Here is a 27,687-nt window from a genome sequence, read left to right as displayed (position 1 = left end):
GACCCTGAAGTACTGCTTTAGTAATATCACAGCTGCGTGAGGACGCACTTATTGGCAGTAGCCTAAAGAAAGAAAGAAGCACTCAAAGAAATGGGGAAGGGCTATTGGTATGTATCACAGGACTTGAAAATAGTCGTATTTTAAAAATGTGTTCAGTTTTTACAGGGATATATTGTATTTTTGCAAGGCAGGGATCACATCTACAAAACAATTCAACACTCTACCTAGCACACATCAGCAGATATTCCTCCTGGGGTCATTTAAACATTACCTTCATTCTACAGCAAGGACACAAGTATGAAGAGCTTATTGTATGCTACTTCTCACTTCATACCTGCACTTTATTGTTTCATCTTCTTTATCGGTTCATCCATTCTAGATCTCCCCATAAGTCATGAACTCTTTCACATTCCATTCACCTCTAATATTTGAGAATGTATAACAGCTGAAATCCCAATAATTAGTCAACATTTTTAGGGCCTTCCCATCTATCAATGTGTGGCCTCCATTTTGTTTATATTTTGCTTTCTCACTTACCCAAACCCAGTAGCTGAAGAGCAAATGTTGGTGGAGTAGCCTTCCCATCTGAGCCCTGGATAGTATCACAAGACTATGTCATGCTTTAATACACTATCTTAGTTTGGTCCCTTGGACACTTATCCAGGGCAACTATTCCATTGGCACACATCTGTACAGTCATACTGGTTGTTAAATATTGAAATACCTCCATAGCTATAGATAACCACTCTTTCCGGAGGACTCTCCTCCCATCCAATTGTCCCCTACATGGCTTCTGAAAGTTCCCATGATGCATCAGCTAGAATACCAGGAGGCTCCAGGACACAACCCAGCCCTATGTCTGATATCCAAACAGACTGATCAGTGCCTGTGTTGTTTTGAGTGTCACCCAAGCACTCATTTCATGTAAGGACTGACTGCTGTTATTCTTGTTCACAGCAGGTTAAAACTTGAAGTTGTCTAAGATGGAAGGAAGGACAACAAAGAGGAAACTCTACCCCAAATCTGCTCAGAGCTAGACAATAAAAAGGATGATGAGGGATATTGGTAATGGAACTACAGAAACTGAACCAAATCTCTGATATATACTATTGAGATGAAGTTTGAGAATTATGTAAAGTATACAAGAAGGTAGGGCATAGCAGAAAGGGATAGGGAAAAGGCTTTTGAACTAAGCATCAGTCTTGATTCTAACACCACCTTGTGACTCTTTGTTTCCCACTGGATACAGCTCTATACTCACTGGGTTGTAGACATTTGCTTGGGCTGTACCTGTTATGTCTCCGACTCCCAGTATCTGCTTTAATCTGGAAGTTCCTAACCCAACTCACCTTCATTACCATTGGAGCCAAGGTGTTATCTGCCAGAATTACCATAGTTATGAAAAATCACATAAGGATTATGGCTTGGTATCTACAGGTTCCCACTGGACTAGATGCCACAAAAGTCAATGGAGAACTGGAAATAAAGGGACTATATTTGACAAAGTTGCTGAGTGGCTTATTCATATAAAAAAAAATAGCCCTCTGCTCCATTTCCTGCTCTTCGTTCTTTCCTTCTCAAATTTACACATTTATAGGACTGAAAAAAGGATTAGGGAGTGTAATGGGCAGGGAGACACTGCCTTAAAATGCACATTACATTCTACAGTGTTGGGAAACCCTTTGGCTAGCATGATCCTGTATAATAACTTGTGATTATTGTTTTAAAGCAGCAATTCAACTAAGTCTGTATTGGTTTCTATTAAACCATTATGCTTTAGCAAGGAAAAAACTTCCAGAGGAAGTACCAATGAGGAGATTCTTCTTGGATTCATGGAATAATATGATGTTATGGACAGAAAAATGAGTTTAAAAAGATATTTAAATAAAATCTAGGAATTGCTCTTAAAGAAGTACTTGTACTTGTATACACCAATGTATGTATGTTATTCATTGCAGCACTTTTAGTTATAGCAAAAACCTGGTAACAATGAGAGGCCAGTGATAGAGGAATAATGCAAGGAAAGTAGACTGATGTGTACTGAAATAGAAAAATCCCCCAAACATATTATGTAAAAAAAAGCAAGTCAAAAATAATAAGTAGATTAAAAAAATACAATATATGTTTCTATGTTAACTAAATAGAAAAAAAAATTGAAAGAGACATACTGAATTATTTTTAGGGGTGGGAAGTAGAGGGGGCTTTCACATTTTATATATATATATATATATATATATATATATATATATATATATATATATAGTTTGAATCTTTAAAAGTGAAGTATATTTATGTGTTATATAAGTGGTTCTAAAAGAAAAAAAATGATAACACAGCTAGTAGAGATGGGACACTGCAAAGGGCAGACTTACATTCTGAGGCAGACCACTGGGGTATTTAGAAATGAAGTAGGTGACAGTTTCTGGAGAACACCAGGAGGAAAACACCAAAAGGAAGATAGTTTATTAAGTTTTCAATGAAAGTCAATGAGAAGAAAGTCTTTATGATCAGACCTATTGTTCAGCAGCTATAAGGGGCAAATTCTAACCCCAGCTCCACAACTCAATAGTTGTGTCACCTTGGGCAATTGCCTTAATTTCTGTGGGCTTCAGGTTCCCCATCAGTAAAATGAGAGGGTTATTAGCATAATTTTTTGGCCACTCAGACATTGTGCTGAATGACTTTTGAGATGATCTTAGCTTTGAGCCATTCCAAATAGTATTTTGATTGCACACTTGTCTGAGAACACACTTCTGGCAAGATCATAAAATGGCACTACCAATTTTTAGAGAAAAAAAGTAAGACAGCTCGTCAGTGAAGTACAGGACAACCTGGGACCCAAGGCTTCTGGGATATTGTTAACTAGAGCTATATCAATATAGCTACAATATCCTCGGAGTACCTGCTAGCCACAGACCCCAGAAACATCCAGCACACACTCCTAAAACATTATAGAAATCCTTTTACCCATCCGATGCCATAAATTGGAACAGGTGAGGTTAAAAGTAGTCCACTCAGGATTTAAAGTACTGCCAAAGGATCTCTAAAAACATATATGTGTGTGTGTGTGTGTTTTTCTTTCAAGAAGGTACAAAAGTGATTTTCCTAATTGAAAAATAAATAGAGAGCTTCCAGTTTCAGCTCTGGCAAGTAAAGAGCTTTAAAGTTGTAACTTCTGCCCTTAAAACAAACTGAACAAATTGGACAACTGAAAAATCAAGAACTTTTCTTGGGCCCAGTAGAGAGCTGAGGTTGCAGGGGAAACTGCAACCTCCCAATTTGAAGAAAAGGCCGTAGCCAAAGAAACACAGTTGAGTTCTGCTTACCTAGAGTAGAAAATGCTGGAACCATAATCTCAGAGGGACACTTAAATGGCAACTTTGACGAATTGCTGAAGGCTGAGCGTGGACTTGCATGGAAGTGAGAAACTCCTGTGGCTTACACTTTTGTGGGCGCTATCTCAAAATTCTCTACCAAGTTCTCAGTGAACATTCAAGAAAGATCCCCTCCTGACTCTGAGAAGGGGAGGTAAAGACTAACCACTATGAAATATCCCAGAGCTCTTTATAACAAAGGCCTATCTATGCTCCAGGGAAAATTCTTTGGCTGAGCCTTATTCCAGTTGGGGGAAGGGCATTCCTCCTTCTCCAGCCCCCTCCCTTCCCAGCCTTCTTGTCTCACCTAAGGGAAAAATGTCACAGTCAACAGGATCCTGAGCCTCCAGGAAATGGGCTAAGAAAGCTGAGGTCAGGAACAAGAGTAGGGGGCAGGGAGAACAAAAAGCTATACCACTGGACTAAAACTTCTGAGGTTACACTCACAAGACACAGGCTCAACAGACACTGGGATTTAATCAGAAGATGATAAAATGATCTTTTTCACAACTTAATTGGTAGATTTCATACGCTATCATGTTTTTCATTTTAAAAGACTGTTTTTTCTTTCCCTAGGAGGTTGGGAGATTATGTTGAGGCTCACAGGGGTAACCCAAGCCCATTGTCACATGCTAGGGGGCCATGACCTGCCTGAACTTTGAAGTCACCCATGACTCTCTTCTAGTTTATTCCCTATATCTAATTAGTCCTATCAATACTCCCTCTGAAATTTCTCTAGAACTTAGTCCTTCCTCTTCATTCCTGTTGTCTTAATTCAGGGCTTTTGATCTTTCACCTAGATTTTTAAAAAATAACAGTTTAACTGGTCTTCCATTCTCTAACCTACCCTTTCCGTGAATTCATCCTCCACACTGCCATAAATTCTCTAAAACGCAAATTCAATCATAACATTCCTGTTTTTAAATCATTATAAGATAAGGTTCAAAGGCAAAAACAATCTGGACCCACCTAGATTTCTAACTAGATCTCTCACCTTATTCCCTGCTCCCCTCCCTCCAGCTCCAACTGCTACCAGTCCCACCTTTGGAGCCTCAGAATTCTGACACATAGATTCTGTTTCTTGAATAGAAAAGACTCATGCTGCTGTGCCTTTACCTCTGTTGCTCTCTGCCAGGAATGTCTCCTCATTCAACAGTTAGAGAGTAGCAGTGAGGCATGGTAGGTAGAAATACAAGCAGGTGAGGAGAAGAAGGGACTCAAAGAGCATTACTAGGACAGCACAGTGATCGGTTCAAATCTAGGTGCTTCATAAATATTGAATGAGTGAATGGATAAATGAATGAATTGTTGACCATGAGGTCTAGGCTGCAGAGGCAGGCAAGTGAGAACAGATGGCCTATGAGAATAACTCTGAATTTTTTCCCATTACTCAAACTCTATTTTCTTCCCTATCCCCTTCTTTCAGATTTCCATGTTTATTTTTCCTCTAATTTACAGACTATTATAACACTATCTCAAATGCATTTAACTGTGCCATGCATATTTTATTTATTCATTCTTCATAAATCAATCCTTCTAGCCATCTGGAAAACAAGAACCACTCTACTGCCTTTCAAGTTCCTTTTAACTAATCTTTTTACTACATGCTATTGTGCCTGGTACAATTATGCACAGTTTCACCACCAAATATATAGGACTTTATGACCTTTTTTGTTGTTTTTATTAGGAAGTTCCATGTGAAAACGTTAAAGTAAGAACAATTAAAAAGCAAAGCAAGAAAATCCATTGCTACAGAGTATAATGACTGATTTTCATGTGTAGTTCATGGAAAACAGCCTTTTATTATTTTATGGTCAGAACTTGTAAACCACAAGCAGTCATTCTCCTGTAAAGGCTATTTAAAAGTGAAGGACTTCTCATGTAAAAACATACTCTACAATCATAGGCAATGTCAAAATCTTGTCTGTCTTAGTTTTCTAGTCTATTAAATGGGAATAACGGATACTCGCTTGTCCCAATCACCTACTGAGAGCAATGTGAACACACAAAGTACTTTAGAAATCTGAATGCTATATGAAATCATTTTCTATTACAAGCAATGATGATAACTAAGCTAAACCACTCTGGTTTGGGAGAGGTAGCCAGTTCAAGTTCTAAATGACCACTTCTCTAGAGCAAGTAATTGATATAACTGACTCACTATGGTTATACCTATACATAAGTGGAAGTGATACACAAACACATGTCCCTTTTATAGAAGTAGGCAAATATGGCAAACCAGTAAATACCAAACAGTGAGTACCTTCCTTTTGTGAATTTCAAATACAAGGACACTCTTCTACTGTCACTTTCCTGAGATACCTTTACTAGGCAAATTTCTTGATATCCTTTTGAACCTGCAATTTTCATACTAGTGTGTTTATCCCAAGTTGGTCACCTCCTTAGAGAGGCCTTCCCTGACCTTTCTAACTAATGTTAAGCCCCAGTTACCTTCTATTACCATTCTGTTTATTTCTATCCTAGTATTTATCGCAATGGGTAATTAACTAGGTAATCTGTTTATTCATTTACCCAACTAGATTTAAATTCCAGGTCATCTTGGATCTTATCTAAATTAATTCCACTACTGTATCCCAGTGCCGGCAATAGTGCCTGGGTCATACAGATGCTCAAAAAATATTTGTTAAATGAATGGGTAAAGAAATTTGTCCTCACAGTGACAATAAAGTTAATCCAAACTTCTTAGTGTGAGAATGAAGGCCCCAACTTACTTACATGGGCTCATATTCTGCCTTTGCAACTCTGTATATTATGACTGTTGATATCTCTGTAAAAGCTTGCTTTCTACCTGGAATCCTCTTCTCCCTATCAAATAACTAATCTTTCAAGGCCCTTCTCAAATACATGAAATCTTTTTCAATCCTACACACACACACACGCACAGACAGAATGCTTCTTCTGCTAAGTTCCTGTAAGAGTTATAGCACTTAAAATACAGGGTTATAATAGAAATAATAATAATGATAATAACTTTTTATTGAGCATTAACTTGATGCCAGGTACAGATATAAGCACTTTTATATGTTATTACCTCATTTAATCCTGAAAATGACTTTAAGAGATAGGTACTATCAAAAGTCCTTAGGTGTCTATTTAGCTAGCTAGAATCAACTTCGTGAAGGCAGGGATGGTGCCTTAAAGCCTTGCTAATTCCCAGAACCTAGCAAAGTATCTGCAATGTTATATGTCCTTAATACAAATTTGCTAAATACTGAATTCTGACAGTAGTTTCTGGTCCTCTGACTTTACTCTGAGAATGGCAATCTCAATTAGTTAAAGAACCAGTTTAAAGTAATTATACAAATTTAATCTTAAAGTGATGCAGTCCTTTCTAATTACAAGAAACTCGGAAGTCACAAAAGAAAAGGGCGATATACCTAGTTTAAGATTTTTTTTAGATATTTGTAGATTGAAAAACAAAGTTAACAAAGGCAAACCAGAAATGGAAAAAACATATTTAACCTATGTTAGACAAAAGATTAATCCTATTATATGAACAGGAAACTTTCAGAAAAAGAAATTTAAATGGTTAGTAAACATATGAAAAAATGTTCGATTTCATTAATTTAAAAAAGTAAAATTTAAAACAATGGGAATGTATTTCTTTATCTATTTTACTTATCATATTGTAAAGATGAAAAACAAATTATAATATTCAACACCAGCAAGGCTGTGGAGAAATAAGGAGTCTTATACACTCACGGTACAGAAATGCTTTCACATACTTAAAAGATATCTATGTACACACACATACGCACACACAAGGTTATTCATTGCAGCACTGTTTATAATAGCAAAAGACTGGAGACCACTGAAACGTGCATCAATAGAAGCTTGGCTAAATAAACTACTATTTAATAATACAGCTATACTATGAAATTGCATGCAGCTATTGAAAAGTATGATGTTACTGGATAGTCAAATACTAGATGAGAGGAATTCTCATTTTATAAATGTATTCCACATACTAAAAACAAAAAAACAATTATAAAAAAGAGAAAGAATTTAAACAGACACTTCATCAAAGAGTATGTAAGACTGGCAAATAAGCACATAAAACATGATAAGCCATTAGGGAAATTAAAACTATGATGTGATAACACTACATACCTATTAGAATGGCTAAAATAAAAAATTATGGAACATACCAAGAGCTGTCGAGGATGTGGAACAAGTAGAACTATCATACATAGCTAGTTCAGATGCAAAATGGTACAGCCAGTCTGGAAGATGGTTTGGCAGTTTCTTATAAAGTTCAACATACATTTACCACAAGATCCAGCAACCCCACTCCATGGTATACTACTCAGCAAGAAAAAGGAATGAATAACTTGGGTGAATTTCCAAAGCATTAAGCTAAGTATATGAAGTCGGTTTCAAAAGGTAACATATTATGCAACTACATTTGTATATGACATTCTTGAAAAGGAAAAACTATAGGGACAGAGAATAGATCACTGATTATCAGGTGTTGGGGGTAGGGAGGTCTGACTGCAAAGAGATAGCAAGAGGGGATTCTTTTGAGTATTGAACTATTCTGTATCCTGTCAGTGGTGGTGGATACAAGAATCTATGCATGTGATAAAATTCACAGGACTGTGTACCAGAAAATTAATTAATTTAACTATATGTACATTAAAAATCCTTTTTTAAAAGATAAATTGTCATTAGCAATAATGATACCTTCTATTTCTCCATCTAACGGAGGAACATCATCACTCATGGCGAAATCCATAGCTGTTCCTGGTATGTCCATCAAGTCTTCATCACTGGAGCTATTCTGAAAGCTATTGAAACTCCCCTGCTGAAAGCCTCTGTTGTCCATGGCTCCTGTGCAGAAAGGAAAACAGGAGGCTTATTATAATGACCTCCAAAACCCTTACCATTTACTGTTTTTTAAATTGTGGTAAATACACATAACATAAAATTTACCATTTGACCCATTTTAAACTAGACAATCCAGCAGCATTAAATACATTTATGATATTGTGCAATCGTCACTATCCATTACCAGAAATTTTTCATCATCCCAAACAGAAACTCTGTACCCAGTAAATATAACTCTTCATCCTCCCCTCAACCCTTTATAACCTCAATTCCCATTCTGTTTCTATGATTGGCTGGTTCTGGATGTCATACAAATGTAATCATATAACATATGGTCTTTTGTGTCTGGCTTCTTCCACTTCTCATAATGTTTTCAAGACTTATCCACATTATAGCATGTATCAGTACTTCGCTCCTTTTTAGAACTGAATAATACCCATTTTATGGATATACCACAGTTTGATTATCCATTCATCAGTTGATGGACATTTGGGTAGTTTTCACCTTTTAAGTTACCATTTATTCTTATGTCTTCTTTCATACTCTTACTTTGATAATATAGACATGCAAACTACTTAGTATATTCAGTTACCCTCCAGATGTAATAATGTACCTCTACTCTTACCATATAGTTGAGAGCAATTTTTTGAGAACCATGCAAACAAACAAACCATATGAGGACATGTGTACAAAACTCATAGTAGTTCATAAGTAATCAACTGAAATAAAAAAGAAAAACTACTCATAATTATCAAGAAATGTGCTAGCCATTTGGGAGAAACATTTCTTGATGCCTGAGTCTCCCAGAGCTCCTAACACAATATAGATGCACAGAAATACTGGGAGGAAAAGGCATACTGTTCCATTCAATGTTGTTCTCTGCTCAAGAATTTAATATTAAAGATGAAACATTTTTTATATCCCAAGTGTGAATCTTCACATATAAATTCTACTCAGAAAAAAAAATCTTAGTACAGTCAACTATACTTTAATTAAAAAGAGCTTTATATGTCAGGAAAAAAAACTTAGTATTTTGTTTTTTAAGAAAACAGCATTATATATCGATTCTTGGCCTTTTGGCTAAGATCAAGTGTAAAAACAGCATTATAGCCAACTTTACATTATCTACCTTGCCTTCCCATTTTTTTTTTTATGAAATCTTGATTCAGAATCATAGTCAGCAAAATTCTATTAGGTTAGGCAAACAATATTCCTTTTGAGGTATTCCGACTTTTTAAAGAAACTACTTATTCTAGGTTACCAGAATTATGTGTGATGAATGTGGTAAAAACCAAATAGGTTAAATTAAGCAATAGGCCTGAAAAATTGGAATCATAGCGGATAAATATTTTAAACATTGACCATAAAAGAGAAAAAAAAAAAAACTTTTACCAGATACTTATCAGTTTTCAGGCACTGGACTATATGCTTAAAAGTGAACTCTTTCACTTAATTTTTCCAACGTTCCTATGCTATGGCATTATCACTCCTAGTGCAGATGAGGAAACTAAAGCTCAGAGAGGCTAAGTAACTTGCTCAGTTAGTGTCAAATAAAAGTTAAGCTCCAAATCATGTGTTCAATTTCACAATACCTCACTTGTAATAAAGAGACCAGACTGACTGACGTGTGAATGATATTTATGAACCACCTACTATGTATAAATCATTGTGGAATAGTTAGACAGATACAAAAAATGATGCTGGGTAAGCCAGATGAGATGAAGTTTGGGAGACAAAGATTTGGGAGTTATCAGCTCAAGGTGATGGTTGAAACCAAGAGAACAGATATTCTAAGGAAAACCTGCTGGTCACTTATGGATAAGGATGAATATAAATAGAAAGGCATTCTCAATATCTTTCCTTAATATGCACAAGTAGCTTGAACTCTGTGCAGATGTTAATTAAACAATAGGTTCCCCAGGAAGATTACCATGCTGATGTGACATATGGTCACATAGAGTAGGGTCATTTATCCAAAGGTACTAATAATGTACAAAATTACTGATCATAAAACCATGTCCTTAGCTACAAAACTCTAACCTTGCTATGTAGATCAAATGAGTCCTAGGACACTAAGAATCCATGCTTTGTGGTCTTAGCCAAACTCCTTCACTGCTCCCCAACCCTTCATCCTCGAGGGACTCTTCCCCCAGCTCTTTCTTGCTTCCTTCACTCTTCTTTTCCAAGAACTCCTGAAGCAATGCACTTATACAAATTCCCTGTCTCAATTGCCACTTCTAGGGAACCTGACCTAGGTTCCTTAGCAGTTTTTTCCTATTACTAACAACAGATAGGAAACCCTGAATCTCTCTGTCTTCCTTCCTGTCATCCAGGAAGATGTGTTTTCCCTCTTTAAGAAAAAACAGCCCCTCTACTTTGCTCTGGATCTGAGATAACAGCTCCTTCCCTGCCTTCTGGTTTACAAAAGTCCCCACCTTATCCATGGAGAATAAATCCCAAGACTCCCAGGGGATTCCTGAAACCATGATTAGTACCAAACCCTACATATACGGTTTTATCCCTGTACATACATACGTATAAATAAAGTTTAATTTATAAAAGAAGCACAGTAAGAAATTAAAAATAATAAAATGGAATAATTATAACAATTTCCTATAATAAAAGTTATGTGAATGCAGTCTCTCTCTGATAATATAGCTGGTAACTGAGATAGCCACTAAGTGACTAACAGTGGGTAGCATATACAGTATGGATACACTAGACAAAGGGATGATTCACATCTTGGGTGAGACAGAGCAGGACTTTGTGAGATTTCATCATGGCACACAGAGTGGTGTACAATTTAAAACTTATGAATTTTTTATTTCTGGAATTTTCCATCTAACATTTCTGAACCACAGTCGACTGTGGGTAATTAAAACATGGAAAGCGAAACTGTGAATAAAGGGGGAACTACTGTACTTAATTTTATCCTTTAAGGAAATCTACTGTCTCTAGCTCTCATCTCTACCTCAACCTCCAGTCCTGAATTCCTAAGAACTCCATTTGACAATTCTGTTACTACTTTAAACTCAATAGGATGAAAATGAACAACAACAACAAAAGAAATAACATTAACTTAAACAGAAATAATAAAATTCAAACAAGGCCTGTTCCTGGACGCTCACCCTCCACATCAACTTTACTTTTAAAATTCAGGTGGCATCAGAGTCAATATTTGCAGCTAATATTTGTCTAACTCTGGGATTTACCTCATTCAATGATCCTATGAAATTAATGTTAAAGTAGATATTCAAGGTTTCTGGAAATCTTAGCTGAAAATAAGAACCATTTTAGCTGATGAGAACTAAGACTAACAGGGTAGTACAATTCGAGAGGTTTTCTTTTTGTTTAAATTTATTAAGTGCCCATGAATTCTACACAGTGACTAGCACTGAAAGAAAGCAAGACAATTTGCAAAATGAAGCAGAATCCTTTCCCTTTCTCTCCACTGTTTACATGTTTCATTCAGGAAATGGTTTAAAATACAGAATTCCAACAACTCTACATTAGCCACACAAATGATAGAATTAAAATGTATGGGGAGTGCAAAAATAATTTATGTTTGGCTTTGGGATATGTTCTGTAGTCATATTTTCAGATGGGTGTAACTATTGTTCTAGGAATTCATTAAAACAAAATAATGACGGTACAAGATGAAAATTCAACAAAGGAGAAGCTGGAAAACTTACCAGTTTCCCCATAGGGACTTTACAAACTCCTTCCTGTAACCCACTGACACAGAACAATTCAGCTAAATTGAGCTACTTCATTCCAAACATTTCCTGGAGCAGGTATCTGGTTTACTGTTTGGGTTATAAAGTGCTTCCTTAATAAGTACATAGAAATAAAGGGTCAAGAAAAGAAAATTAGAAGCAGCAAGCAAATCAAGCAAAGCAGATGCTATAAATGGGAATTCAACAAAGGAAATAAATACAATCAGTAAATTTGAAAGTGATATTTGTTCATGGATAAACCATTCTGGTAGTCTTTGGTTTTATTTTGATATTAAGAAGTTCAAGAGGAAAAGTTAAAGCAGCAGAAAAATGAAGAAATAATTTAAAGTTCTTTAAAACTGAGATTCGAATCCACATCTAGTTGAACTCTAAGCCTAGTTCTCTCACCACAACACTTTGGGTCTTCACTATCACATGTCGATCCAGAGAATGGCATATCTGGAATAAATCAAACCTCTGATGGACCAAACAACAACGACAACAACGACAACAACGACAACGACAACAACAACAACAACAACAACAACTCTAGATGGCCACAAGCCTGCGATCAGTTAGAATTTAGGGTAGACCAGGAACAAAGTAAGGAGATTGGATTTATTATCCCAACTGGTGGATATACATATAGTGCTTGTCATATAATGGAGGCCTATGGAGGAGAGTGATCAAGGGAAAATGTTTTGGTTGATATTTGTGTTACATAGCTGATGCTTTCAGCTTAAAGGCACTTTCAGAGCCTTATGTCGCTTTCTTGCTTGAAATCATAAGCTGGTTCCCCACTGCCTATAGGGTCAAGTTTAAATTTATTTTCATGACATTCAAGGATGTGTCAAATATACATCCTATCTACCAAGAGAGACTTGTCTACTGCCACAAATTTGTTATACTCCATATAGACCATGTACTTTTATTCTTCTATGCCTTTGCTCAGGCCAGATACTCTATCTGGAATCCCACCCAGCCCTCTCCCTCAATCCTCTTTTCAACCTGGCGAAATCTCATTCAATCCATCTAGGACCAGTTTAAAAAGGTTTTTCCCTCAATACTCTCTTTGTTCAGACATCTATGTTGATTCTATAATCTCTTCCACCGAGTCTTGTGACTACATGCACCATGTCCTTCTCATTTCTGTTGTCCCAACAACTCGTGTTCCAGAGTACATGCTCAATAAATGCTTATTGAGAAGGATTCCCACTGGAGAGGAAAGGTAAACATACAAGCAACATATTTATATGGCTGGTACTCAATAAATCTATGCCTTGCACTATGAGGGTAGAGAATTGGGGATACAAAAAGCATTTGTTACCCTGTCATTACTCTCAAGGAATTTATGATCTAGTTGGGAAGAAAAATTTTCACGTAACGCAATTATACAACAGCTAAGTATTAAACTTTTAAAATAAAAGTGCATTTGGTATTCAAAAATGGAGGAGAGATTGTAAGCGAGAGAAGGCTTCATGGAGGAAAGAGGATATTCTAGGCCCAGTGTAAAATGGCCACAGTGTTGCGATGAGAACAAGGCTGGCATTTGTGCTTGACTAGAGGACAGGGTAGGTATCTTTGAGCAAATAGATGGAGATTGATCATGATGGACCTGGGAAACCAATGGAGTCACAGTGGTTTTTGAGGAACAACATGATAAAAACATGACTTTAAGAGGTAAGTGTGGCAGCAGTGGGCTGGAAGCATGAGAGGAAGAAAGGCTAGGAAGGTAGTTTGCTACTTTCAGTTTTGATATAGGTGATTTAGGATGGAGGAGGAAACATATTCCTAACAGTTTCATTGAAAGAGCCAGGTTGGGGTGGGATATGACACTAGTTTGTGGTATAGCATACTGGCATCTTGTTTCACTAGTGACAGTGATATGTGTTGGTTCAAATAAATTAATACTTCCATCTCAACTAGCCCATTTGGCAAAAACAAAAGTATAAATCAATGGGTGAGCTGATACATGTGACCCTTCAAATGAAAATATAATGTATATCACATATTCCAATGCTAACGAGCACAAAGAAGCAATACACTTTTCTATTTCTTATTTTTGCTCCACAAAAATATCTGTTGATCTGTGCATGGCATTCTGTATATTATTCATATTATATGAAATATGAATATGACAACAGTTTTGATCTTGCAGACCCCCCCAAAAAGGGTCTCAAGAATCTGCAGATTAATCTTTGAGAGTTGCTGAAATAGAGAAAGAATAAAAACTGGAGAAACTATACTTGGGCCACACCCACAAGATGGCTACAGAAGTGCCATGAGGTTCAACGACAATGGTCTGTCAGGCCTGACAAAAACAACACTCAAAACAGAGTTTATAGATTACTTTCACTTTGAAATATAGGATTAAAACTCCTAAATAAACTTTAACAAACTGAATATAGCATCAGATTGAAAGATTTGCCTGATATAAATAAAGAAGGTTTATTCCAAAACACAAGACTGGTATCACAAGGGAAACTCAACATAATTTGTCAGATTGACAGATACAATTTTAAAAGTTATACTTATCTCAAAAGATGTCAAAAATGGATTTTTAAAATTTATACTTATTATGAATATTTAAATATATTCCAGGCAGAGATTTCTTTCTTGACATGATATCAAATATTTTAACTAAAACCAAGAAGCAAAATATCATTCCATTTAATACAGGAAGGAAATGATGCCTCCTATTGCCAATTATACTTAACATGGTACAAAAAAACTTTAAGAGGAAAAAAGTGGAGAATGTATCCCAGGTCCTTGAATAACATTGTTTTGTTCAACATCATATTCTTATACTGTTGATGTGATGCCATAGTAACAAGTCTTATTTACATCAATTAGCCTGTGGTAAAGTTGGTTTTGTTATACATTGTTTTGCTTTAAGTTGCAGAACCTATCAACAATGTTAAGTGAGGACTTACTATATATAGGAAAGGAAGAAATATAATATTCTGATATTTGGATTGCACGAATGCATATCTATACAACTCTAGGCATATTAACTAAAACAAATAAAGATAATTATAAGGTAAATATATTTAAAAACTGCATTCCTATGTACAACTATGAAATTAGAAAATACAATAATTTATTTATAATGGAGACATAAATACAATATTACTCTAAAATTTATAAAAGCTAAGCAGGAGGAAAACGAAGACATGTCAATCCAGATCTATCTTGCTCTTGGATGGAAAGTCTAAATATAGCAATAATGAAACAGATCCTAATTTGCATTGTATTATATCTATATATTACTCTAAAGTCCCCATGGCATCCTTTATATAACTTGAAAGGTTGTTAGTGAAATTCATCTAGAAAAATAAGTAGGCAAGGATACTAGTGTATGTATTTTCTTAAATGTAAATATGGCAAACTTATCTCCTGTCAGATTTTAATTTTCTACAAAGAAACAATCATCAAAACCTTACAGAATTAAGAATAGAGATTCTAGCAAAAGATACAAACTATTATAAGAACTTAATAGTTGATAAACCAGAAGCGACACAAATATAGAAGAATCACTTTTTAGTAAACAGTTGAAGGATTGCTAGATATCAAAATGGAAAACAATATAAGATTACAACATAAATCATATGGCAATAAATCCCAAATGGGCTTTTTTACAGTTGGTTTAAAAAAAACACAGAATAGTATATTTATCCCAGATGTAGAGAATAGACAAAATTATCCCTGACTATAGAAAGATATAAAATGATTAATTTATATGTACTAAAAATAAATAATTTTTTGCATCAAGGAATATATGCAATAAAATGAAGTGAAAGGAACACTTCATTTATCTTTATCACTGAAAAAGATAATAAAAAAGGTGTATACAAATATCCAAGTAAAAATCAAAGGAGGACTTCCAGTTTCCGGGAGAGCAGGTAAGGACCTTGGAAGTCGTCACTCTGATCCTCACAATGAGAAGAAAGCTGGACAAAATGAAAATCCACAACTCTTCTTAGATCCATCAGAGAACTGAGGTCATAGGGAAAACTACTGCCCTCCAAATTGGGGAGACAGACAGGATGATACATAGATTCATAGCTCATATAAGCAGAAACATCCATGAGAACCAGTACCAGGGTAGGAGAACTTAAATTGTAATTGAAGAATAGCTGGAGGCTCAGTGTGGACAAATTTGAGAGTTAAGAACTAGAGAAGGACCAGTCTTCGGGGGACCCTACATTTCTGTAAATTTTGCCTCCAGGAGCTCTACTGGTGAACACCAGAGAAAAATCTCCTTGTGCTTCCAGTAGGGGGCAGAGAAATGAACCAGAGCATTCAGTTCATCTTAACAAGAGAAACTATTTTAAGAAGCCTAACCAAATTAGGGAAAGAAAAAAGAAAAGAAAAAGAAACCTCAACTCTAGCTCCCTCTAGTCTTCCTGTCTCACATAAGAGGAAGAAAACAAAACAAAACTGAGAAACACTTGTGAATTTCACAACCAAGGGGTACAGGCTCACTAAAAGACTCAAACTTAATCATAGGACTATAGAACACTTCCCTTCTCCACACCACCTGACTACCACATCAATAGGGCTGCTGAATAACAACAGGTGAATACAACTACAAAAATTGCATGTCTTAAACTTTATTTAAGAAGTCATCTCTAGGGAAACCAAATAGAAGAGACAAAAAAAGACACTAGAGAAAATTTTAGTCTCTGACACATACAGCTACAGCAAACAGTAAACACATCCTAACCTCTTCCAGATAAACATAAAACCTCACATTAAAGGCCTATTTACCTTAGTTACTTTTTAACCCATATGTTATGTCCAGCTTCCAACAAAAATTTACAAGCATACTAAAAGAAAAGCATACTAAAAAGAAAAAAAAAAAAAAACAACCTGGAGAGACAGAGCAAGATATGAAAAAAATGTTAGCTTTATCACAACAGCAATTTAAAATAACTATAATATGCTAAGGGCCCTAATGGAAAAGGTGGACAACATGTCAGAACAGATGAGTAATGTAAGCAGAGAGATAGAAACTCTAAGAAAAAAATAAAAATGAAATGTAAGTGATCTACAAAAGGAATAAAGAATGTCTTTGATCGTCAATAGACTGGACACAGCAGAAGATAAGAATCAGCAAGCCTGAAGAAATATCAAGAGAAAGTTCCAAAACTGAAATGCAAACAGAATTAAAAAATGAACAGAATATCAAGAACTGTGGGACAACTACAAAAGACGTAACAAATGCAGAATGGGGATACCAGGAGAAGAAAGAAAGGAAAAGAAAAAGAATAGTCATGTACCATTTAATTACAGAGATGCATTCTTAGAAATGCATTGTTTGGTGATTTCATCATTATGCAAATATCACAGAGTGCACTTACGCAAACCTAGACAGTATAGCCTACTAAACACCTAGGCTATATGGTTATAGCTTATTGCTCCTAGGCGATAAACCTGTATGACATGTTACTGTGCTGAATACTATAGGCAACTGCAACAAAATAGTAAGTATTTGTATATCTAAACATATCTAAACATGAAAAGTGAAAATACGGTATGAAAGCTAAAAAATGGTACACCTGTATGGGGCACTTACCGTAAATGGAGCTTGCAGGACTGAAAGTTGCTCTCAGTGAGTCTGTGGGTCAGTGGTGAGTGAATGTGAAGGCTTAGGACATTACTGTACACTACTGTAGACTTTATGAACACTGTCTCACAAGCTTTTCCCCTGCTTCCTTCCTATTGGTTCAGAAATAGAACATCAAAGCTATCAATGCCACTCCATGAACAGGGATATGGGCTGGATTGATTGGAAATATTGAAGAGAAATTGGCTGGATAAGGCATAGACACCATACTAGTGACTGTCAGGAAGGAGTAAAAGGTGGCCTGAGGATCATAAGGAATAAAAAAAAAAAATCAAGATAGAGATAGAAAAAAACTTAAGGGATGGTCATGGCAATGTGGTTTTGACTATTGTGAATTGGAGCAATAGTCAGATTAAGTAACTTTGTGGTATTCGTTTTAAAAAGAGCATGTTTAACATGGAGTAAATGTAGAACTGAGGACTCAATATTTTGACTTTGGAAATTTGTTTTTGGTTCCATTGACCCTATCTGGCACAAAGGACTCTCTCTGGCATAGAACTGATAGAAGAAATAAAACTTATCTATGTTTTACATCATTATGACCCGAAAATATTTCCAAAGGACAGGAACAGGCTGGCTCAACACTACCACAGAAAGCTTTTACTAAAGTGGCAGTGGCACTTAATACTTATTAAACTAGCTCCTGTATACCTCAGTATTTGTACAGGACCTTAGGTCCTTGACAAAGAATTTACTGCAAGGTACTCTGAAGAGCATCAAGCTAGATATGGGAGGACTGCAGCACCTCTGAATATGTAATGAAATAGGTCAGTAGCTGACTGATTGAGATATAATCTATATACTCAAAATTGAGGTGTTGTGACTGAGAAGGAATCTACTACCAAGCCCCACAGATATTGCTCCCTTCGGAGAAAAAAAAAATTACTCCTGAACCACATATCCTCCATTTCTTACAGGAAATTTAACTCTATTATAATCTATCAGGATCATCGTCATATATACAGTCTGTCATTGACTGAAATGTCATTATGTGGCACACTGACTGCATTTGAAGCAATAATGAGAGTATTCTAAAATTAATGATAGATGCCAAACTACATGTCCAGAATTCTCAGAGAACACTAAGGAGGATAAATATTTTAAAAATCTACAACGAGACATATCATATCTAAACTGCAGAATATCAAAGAAAAAATCATGAAAGTAGCCAGAGGGAAAAACTGCCTTACCTATAGAAGAGCAAGGATTAGAATTACATCAAACTTCTCTTCAGAAACTATGCCATCAAGAAGAAAGTAGTATGAAATATATGAAGGGTTGAAAAGAACCATCAATCAAGAATTCTGAGTCCAGAGAAATAATCCCTCAAAACTGAATGAGAAATTAAGATTTTTCTCAGAAAAACAAAAATTAAAGGAATTAGCAGTATATCTGCCTTGTAGGAAATGTTAAAAGAAATTCTTCAGAAAGAAAAAAAAATTATACAGGTAAGAAACTCAGGCCTACATAAAGAAAGGAAGAGCTAGAGAAAGAATAAATTAAAATAAAATATTTAATCCTTATTCTTTTCCCCCACCTGCCTTTTTTTAAATTGAGATATAATTGTCATATAACATAACATGTTATAATATGGCATAAAACAGTAATGTTTCAGATATACAACTAATAATTTGATATTTGTATATACTGTGAAATAATCACTACAATAAGTCTAGTTAACATTTAGTTATTTTTTATTCTTAATTAATCTAACAGATAAGTTTGTTCAAAATAATAATGGCAACAATGCATTCAGTGATGACAGCTTACAGATAAGTGAAAAGACAGCAGTGTTATAAAGGACAGGAAAAAGGAAGTAAGAATACCCTGTTATATGGTACTTGCGTTATCCGTGAAGTCATATTGTGTTATTTGAAAGAAGACTTTGATTAGTTGTAAATGTATATTGCAAACACAAGGGCAACCACTGAAAAACATTTTTAAAAAAGAAGTATAATTGGTATGCTAAGAGAAAAAATAGAATAATACAGAATGCTCGACTAAAACCAGAGAAGGCAGAAAAAGGGTGGAAGACAAAATAAGGAAGAAAAAAAAAACAAGGACAACGAATAGGAAACAGTAACAAATATGACAGATCATATGGACTCAATCACATCAGGAATCACTTTAAACGTCAATGGTCTAATCCTAACAGTTAAAAGACAGAGACTGTCAGAGTGCGTAAAAATGCAGTATCTAACTATGTTTTCTATAAGAAATCTACCTTAAATATAAAGGCACAGATTAAAAGGAAGGACATGGATAAAAATATAACATGCTACCACTAATCAAAAGGAAGCTAAAGTAGTTATATTAATTTCAGACAAAGCAGATTTCAGAGCAAGGAAAATTATCAGGGATGAAAAGTGGCATTACATAATGATAAAGGGTCAATTCTGTAAGAAGCCATAACAATCCTTAAGGTTTATGTGCCTAACAACAGAGCATAAAATTACATAAGGCAAAAACTGATAAAATGGCAAGGAGAAACAGATAAACTCACTGTTATGGTTGGAGACTTCAATACCCCTCTACTGGAAATGGACAGATCCAACAGCAGAAAATCAGTAAAAACAAAGTTGAACAGAATCATCAATCAAATGGACCTAACTGACATCTATAGACACTTAGTATCTAACAACAGCATCAGAATATACAGCTCACATGGAACATTCTCTAAAATAGTTGACATTCTGGGCTATGAAATATGCCTTAACAAATTAAAGAAAAAAAAATCATACAAAGTCTGCTCAGATAATAATGGAATTAAACTAGAAATCAATAAAGAAAGATAGGTAGAAAACCCCAAAATACTTTAAGATAAAACAACACACATCTAAATAACACATGGGTCAAAGAAGAAGTTGCAAGAGAAATTAAAAAAAAAACATTTTGAACTAAATGAAAATGAAAAATAACTTATCAAAATTTGTGGGATACAGAAAACCTAGTGCTTAGAAGGAAATCTACAGCATTGAATGCATATATTAGAAAAGAAGAAAGATCTAAAATAAATTACCTAAGCTTTCACCTTAGGAAACTAGGAAAAGAAATGCAAATTAAACCCAAAATAAGCAGAAGAAAATAAGTAATAAAAATTAGAAAAGAAATCAGTGAAATTGAAGACAGGAAATCAATAAAGAAAATCAAAACCAAAAGTTGGTTCTTTGAAAAGATCAATAAAATTAACAAATGTATAGCCAGGTTAATTAAGAAAAAGAAGATACAAATTACTAACAACAAAAATGAAACATAGATCATCACTATTAATCATATGAACAATACAAAGATAAAGGAATATTATTAGCAATTCTATGCTCACAAATTTGAAAACCTAGATGAAATGGATTAATTCCTTGAAAGATACAATCTATGAAAACTCATACAAAGAGAAATAGATCAATGAATATGTCTATATCTATTAAAGAAACTGAATCACTAATTAATAACCTTCCAAAACAGAAAGTACCAGACCCAGATGGGATCACTGGTGAATTCTACCAAATATTTAAAGAAGAAATTATATCAATTCTCTATAATTTCTTTCAAAAAATAAAAACAAAGACAATACTTCCTAACTCATTCTATGTAGCTAGAATTATCTTAATACCTAAACAAGACAAAGACATTACAAGGAAAACTATAGACCAATCTCTCTCTTAAACATTGCAAAAATCCTCAAAAAAATATCAGCAGATCAAATTCAACAATGGATAAAAACGACTAAATACCATACCAATTGTGATTTATTTTAGGCATGTAAGGCAGGTCTAACTTCAAAAAATCAATTAATGTAATGCATCACATCAACAAGCTAAAAAAAGAAACATTATAGGCATATTGATTAATACAAAAAAAGTATTTTACAAAATCCGACATCTATTCATAATAATCTCTCAGCAAACTAGGAATGAAGGGTAACTTCCTCAATTTGATAAAGAATATCAACAAAAAAACCTAGAGCTAGCTCTCTTGGAAAAAATGGCATAGATGATAGATGTTTTGTTCATTCTTCTTGCAACCAAATCAAAGTTGTGAGAGAAACATGGAACAAACAGCAAGGAAAGTCGCTTGGGATCTAGATGAACAAGCCCTATAACTAGGGAGAGAAATAAGAAATCAACCTACAATGGTAGAAGGTAGGAGGGGGCAAAGACACGAAGCTGCCCTGTCCCCAACACTTAGTGGGACAGAGGCTGAGGCCCCAGCAGCAAGCAGCTGCAGATGCCTCTTAAAGGGGCAGTGTCCGCGAGTGGATTTTCACGGTGACGGAGCTGCTCGCTCTAAGCAGCAGCTCCGGGTCAGCTGCACAGGAGGCACCAGAAACTTACAGGCGGACACTGAGTTGTCCGAGTGAGGGCCTGAGGCGAGGCTCTCTCCTGGGCAGAATTGCTGGCAGTATCCACTGTTCCTCTGTTGAGCCCTCCCCAATCCCAGTGTGCAGACTCAGCAACACCATAGCTGAGACTTCCTCAAACTGAATAACAGAGGTCACTCCACCCAGAGGATTCCCTGAAACTTCACCTCCCCCAACTCACAGCTCCAGCCAAGACACATCCACTTGTGTCCTGGGCGAGTCCAATGATCCTTGCTGAGCAGTGCCAAGACTCACACTGGTGGCAGCTGTCCTCGGTTTCTGGTGTGGTTTCTTGAGATAACTAAAAGCACGGCATCTGTGGATTGCTTGCTGAATCTTAACAGGTGGCCCCGGAGGGGCACAGGCTGGGGCTAAACTTGGCCTGCAGCTGAACCCCTCTCAGGACTGTGCTGCTGGACACCTACTACACAAAGCCACATTAATAAGACCGGGAGACTTAGGAACTTTGTTTAGTACATAGAAACAGACACAGAAAGGCAGCCAAAATGGAAAACAAAGAAGCAAAAACCATATGAGAGAACAGAACAGAGATCCAGGAATAATGGAGTCAAGCAATCTAACAGAGGCAGAGTTCAAAACACTGGTTATAAAGTTGCTCGATGAACTTAGGGGATGTGTAGACGAATTCAGTAAGAACTTTAACAAAGAGATAAAAAACATAAAAATGGAAATGATAAAAGAAAATCAGTCAGAAATGAAGAACACATTATCTGAGATGAAGAGTATATTGTAGGTCATCAACAGAGTGGATAAAGAAGAGGATCGAACCACCGATATAGAGGATGGGGAAGCAAAGGACACTCAATCAGAATGGCAGAGAAAAAGAAGCCAAGACTATAATAATTTAAGGAGCCTATGGGACACTATTAAATGTAAAAAAATCTATGTCATGGGGGTACCTGAAGGAAAACAAGGAGTTGAAGAGCTATTTGAAGAAATAATGATGGAAAAATTCCGTCGCCTAGTGAAGAAAATAAGACATACAACCCCAGGAAGCTCAGAGAGTCCCAAAAACCAGGAACCCAAAGAGGCCCACACCAAGACACATCATAATTAAAATGCCAAAGGTTAAATACAAAGAAAGAATATTAAAATCAGCAAGAGAAAAGTAATTACCTACAAGGGCGCACCCATAAGACTGGCGGCTGATTTCTCAAAAGAAATTATGCAGGACAGAAGGGCTTGGCACAAAATATTCAATGTAATGAAAGCCTAGGATCTACAACCGAGAATGCTTTATCCAGTAAAGCTATCATTTAGACTCAAAGGACAGATAAAGAACCCCCTAGACAAAAATAAGCTAAGGGGAAAGGGAAAAAAAATATGGTATAGATGATAGAGGCTCTGTTCATCCCTCTGGCGACCAAATCAAAGTTGTGATGGAAACAAGGAGCAGCAGCAAGAAAACATCACCTGGGATCTAGACGAACAAGCCATACAACTAGGGAGAAATCCAAGAAATCACCCTGCAACAGCAGAAGGTAGGATAGGACGAGGACGCAAGGCTGCCCAGTCTCGCGAGGCTGCCCGGTCTCACGAGGCTGCAGCTGAGGCAGCAGCAGACGCCTCTTAAAGGGGCCGCGGCCATGAGTGGATTTTCACAGTGACAGACCTGCTGCTCTGAGCACCAGTGCAATTTGGCTACATGCAGGGGGCACCAGGAACTTACAGGGAGACATTGTCAGAGTGAGGGTTGAGGTGAGACTCGCTCTGTGTAAAAGTGCCAGCGGTATCCATTGTTCCCTGTTAAGCCCTCCCTGCTCCCAGTGCGCAGACACAGAGCTGCCATAGCCTAGACGTCATCAAACTGGATAACAGAGGTCACTCCACCCAGAGGATTCCCTGAAACCCCACCTCCCCCAACTCCGCGGCCCCACCCAAGCCGCATCCAGGAGTGTCCTCAGCGAGTCAGGTGCTCCTTCCTGAGCAGCGCCTAGATTCACACTGGAGGCAGCTGACCTCAGTTTCTGGTGTCGCCTTTTGAGGCAACTATAAGCACGGCATCTGTGGATTGCTTGCTGAATCTTAACAGGTGGACCCGGAGGGGCACAGGCTGGGGCTAAATTTGGCCTGCAGCTGAACCCCTCTCAGGACTGTGCCTCTGGACAGACATCTACCTCACAAATCCACATTAATAAGACCGGGAGACTTAGGAGCTTTGCTTAGTACATAGAAACAGACAAGAAAAGGCAGCCAAAATGAGAAGACAAAAAAGCAGCAACCATATGAGAAAACAGCACAGAGATCCAGGAATAATGGAGTCAAGCAATCTAACAGATGCAGAGTTCAAAACACTGGTTATAAAGATGTTCAATGAACTTTTGGGAAGTGTAGATAAATTCAGTGAGAACTTCAACAAAGAGATAAAAAAGATAAAAATGGAAATGGAAATTATAAAAGGGAACCAGTCAGAAATGAAGAACGCATTATCTGAGATGAGAAGTATATTAAATGGAATAAACAAAGGAATAAACAAAGTGAATAAAGAAAATGACCTATCTGGGGGACGGGAAAGCCAAGGACACTCAATCAGAATGGCAAGAAAAAAGATCCCCAAGACTATAAAAATAATTTAAGGAGCATATGGGACACTATTAAAGGTCAAAATATCCATCTGATCGGTGTACCTGAAGGAAAACAAAAAGTTAAACAGCTATTTGAAGAAATAATGATAGAAAACTTCCCTAATTTGGTGAAGAAAATGGATATAAACCCCCAGGAAGCTCAGAGAATCCAAAAAACCAGGGATCCAAAGAGGCCCACACCAAGACACATCACAATTAAAATGCCAATAGTTAAATACGAAGAAAGATTACTAAAAGCAGCAAGAGAAAAACAGATAGTTACCTACAAGGGAGCACCAATAAGCCTGGCACCTGATTTCTCGAAAGAAACTATGCAGGACAGAAGGGCTTGGCACAAAATATTCAGCGTGATGAAGACTCAGCATCTACAAATAAGAATACTTTATCCAGCAAAGCTATCATTTAGAGTCCAAGGACAGATAAACAGCTTCCCATACAAAAATAAGATAAGGGAATTTATCACCACCAAGCCAGTATTACAGGAAATGTTGGGAGGGACTTCTTTAAGAAGAAAAAGCATGTATCAAAAACAGGAATAAAGTATGGTAATAACTACATTTCTATCAATAAGTACCTCAGATGGAAAAGAATTAAGTGCTCCCACTAAAAGATAGAGTGGATAAATGTATAGGAAAACAAGACCCATACATGTTGCCTACAGGAGACTCACTTCAGATTAAAAAACACACACAGACTAAAATTAAGGGGGTGGAAAAAGATATTGCTTTGATGGACCTAGAAGGTATTTAAGTCAGACAGAGAAAGATGAACAGTATATGATTTCACTTATATGTGGAATCTAAGGAATAAAAAGAACAAACTAATCAAAAACAGACTCACAAATACAGTGGACAATTTGGTGATGGACAGAGGAGAGCGGGGTTTGAGAGGCTGATTGAATAAGGTGAAGGGTTAAAGAAGCACATATTAGTAGCTGATGGATGGTCATGGGGATGAGGAGCCCAGCATAGGGAATGCAGTTAGCATTAATATATTGGCTAGCTGGAGGGTCAGGGGAGGGAGAGAGCAATTGGAGGGATCGTTTTATGACCTATGTAGATGTCTAACCAATGTACTGTACACTTGAAACTAATTAAAATAAATAAATTAAAAAATAAGCTAAGGGAATTTATCAACATCAAGTCAGTATTACAAGAAATGTTGGAGGGACTTCTTTAAGAAGAAAAAACACGTATCAAAAACGGGAATAAAGAATGGTAATAACTACATTACTATCAACAAGTACCTCAAATGGAAAAGAATTAAGTGCTCCAACCAAAAGATAGAGTGAACGAATGTATAAGAAAACAAGACCCCTACATATGCTACCTTCAAGAGACTCACTTCAGATTAAAAGACTCACACAGACTAAAAGGAAGGGGATGGAAAAAGATATTGCCTTGATGGACCTAGAGGGTATGGCACTGAATGAAATAAGTCAGACAGAGAAAGACAAATATCACATGATTTCGCATACCTGTGGAATCTACAGAACAAAATAAACAACAACAAAAAGAATTAAACTCATAGAGAATATTTCGAGGGCTACTAGATGGGAGGGGAGTTGGGGAGACAGTGAAAAAGGGCAAAGGGATTAAGTTAAATGGATAGTTACAAAACAGACATGGAGATATAAAGTGCAGCATAAGTAAAATCATTTATAATGTTGTAATAAATATGTAAGGGGGAAGAGGGGCACTAGATTTAGTGGGGTGATCATTTTGTAAGTTATATAGATCTCTAATCACTATGCTGTACAACTGAAACAATAATATGTTAATATTATTGTATGCCAACTGTAATTGAAAAGAAAACCTCATTGAATTGTACAATGTAAATACAAGCAACTAATTGTGTACTATATATTTCACAGCTGAAAAAAAAAACTATTACCATCATACTTAATGGTTAGAAACTAGATGCTTGCCTGTTAAGGTCAGAAGCAAGGCAAAGATATCTGCACTCACCGCTCCTATTAATCCTCTTACTGGAATTCCCAACTAATCCAAGAAGATGAGAAAAGGAAACAAAAGGTATACAGATCAGGAAGGAAAAAAATAAAACTGTTTGTTCACAAATGACATGATTGTATATAGAAAATCACAAAGCATCAACCAAAAAATTACTGATACTAATAAACAACCATAACAAGTTTGCAGGATTCGAGGTTAATATTAAAAAGTCAACTGCTTTCTTATATATCAGCAATGAACAATCAGAATTTGAATTTTAAAACACAATGTCATTTATATTTTAGCACCAAAAAAAATAAAATAATTAGGTATAAATCTAACAAAATAGGTATAAGATCTACATGAAGAAAACTACAAAACTGTGATGAAAGAAATCAAAGATCTCAATAAATGGAGACATAGTCCATGCACCTAGATAGGAAGACTCAATATTGTCAAGATGTCAGTTCTCAACTTGATCTATAGATTTAATGCAATCCCAATCAAAATCCCAACAAGTTATTTTGTGGATATTGACAATCTGATTATAAAGTTTATATTGATACTTATCAACATAAATGACCCAGAATAGTCAACACAAGATTGAAGAAGAATAAATTTGGAGCATTACCCAACTTCAACACTTACTATAAAGCTAGAGTAATTAAGACAGTGTGATATTGGTGAAAGAATAGGCAAATAGATCAATGAAACAGAATAAAGAGCCTCGAAATAAACCCATATATATATGGTCAACCTATCTTTGACAAAGGAGTGAAGGCAATTCAGTTGATAAAAGATAGTCTTTTCAACAAATAGTACTGGAACAACTGGACATCTACATGTGAAGAAAAATGAATCTAGATACAGATCTTCAACATTCACACACAAAAAAAGTGACTCAAAATGGATGATAGACCTAAATGTAAAATGCAAAACTATAAAACTTCCAGAAGATAACATAGGAGAAAATCTTGGTGACCTTGGGTTTGGCAATCACTTTTTAGATACAGTATCGAAGGTGTGATCTATGAAAGAAAGACTTGATAAATTGGACTTCATTAATATTAAAAATTTTTGCTCTGCAAAAGCCACTACTAATAGAATGAAAAGACAAGTCACATACTAGAGAACATATTTGCAAAAAACATAAATGATAAGAAACGGGTACCCAAAATATAAAAAGATTTCTTAAAATTTGACAA

At 36.0% G+C, this 27,687-nt stretch overlaps 1 protein-coding gene across 3 annotated transcripts in view; it reads right to left on the bottom strand.

Moving 5' to 3' along the window:
* The window catches only part of CLCN5 (chloride voltage-gated channel 5), a 161,855-nt gene that overhangs the window by 34,579 nt on the left and 99,589 nt on the right, over positions 1-27,687 (bottom strand). For all 3 annotated transcript variants that reach the window (XM_039874866.1, XM_039874864.1, XM_039874865.1), the window contains one exon: positions 8,079-8,225. In XM_039874866.1, coding sequence (XP_039730800.1) covers positions 8,079-8,220 — 142 coding nt within the window. In that variant the 5' untranslated portion in view covers positions 8,221-8,225. The remainder of the gene's footprint in view (positions 1-8,078; positions 8,226-27,687) is intronic.

This window comes from Pteropus medius, unplaced genomic scaffold (genome assembly GCF_902729225.1).
Source record: "Pteropus medius unplaced genomic scaffold, Ma_sr-lr_union100, whole genome shotgun sequence".
NCBI classification, from domain to species: domain Eukaryota; kingdom Metazoa; phylum Chordata; class Mammalia; order Chiroptera; family Pteropodidae; genus Pteropus; species Pteropus medius.
The sequence above is the reverse complement of the archived record's forward strand: the minus strand, read 5'-3'. Positions and strand labels throughout refer to the sequence as shown.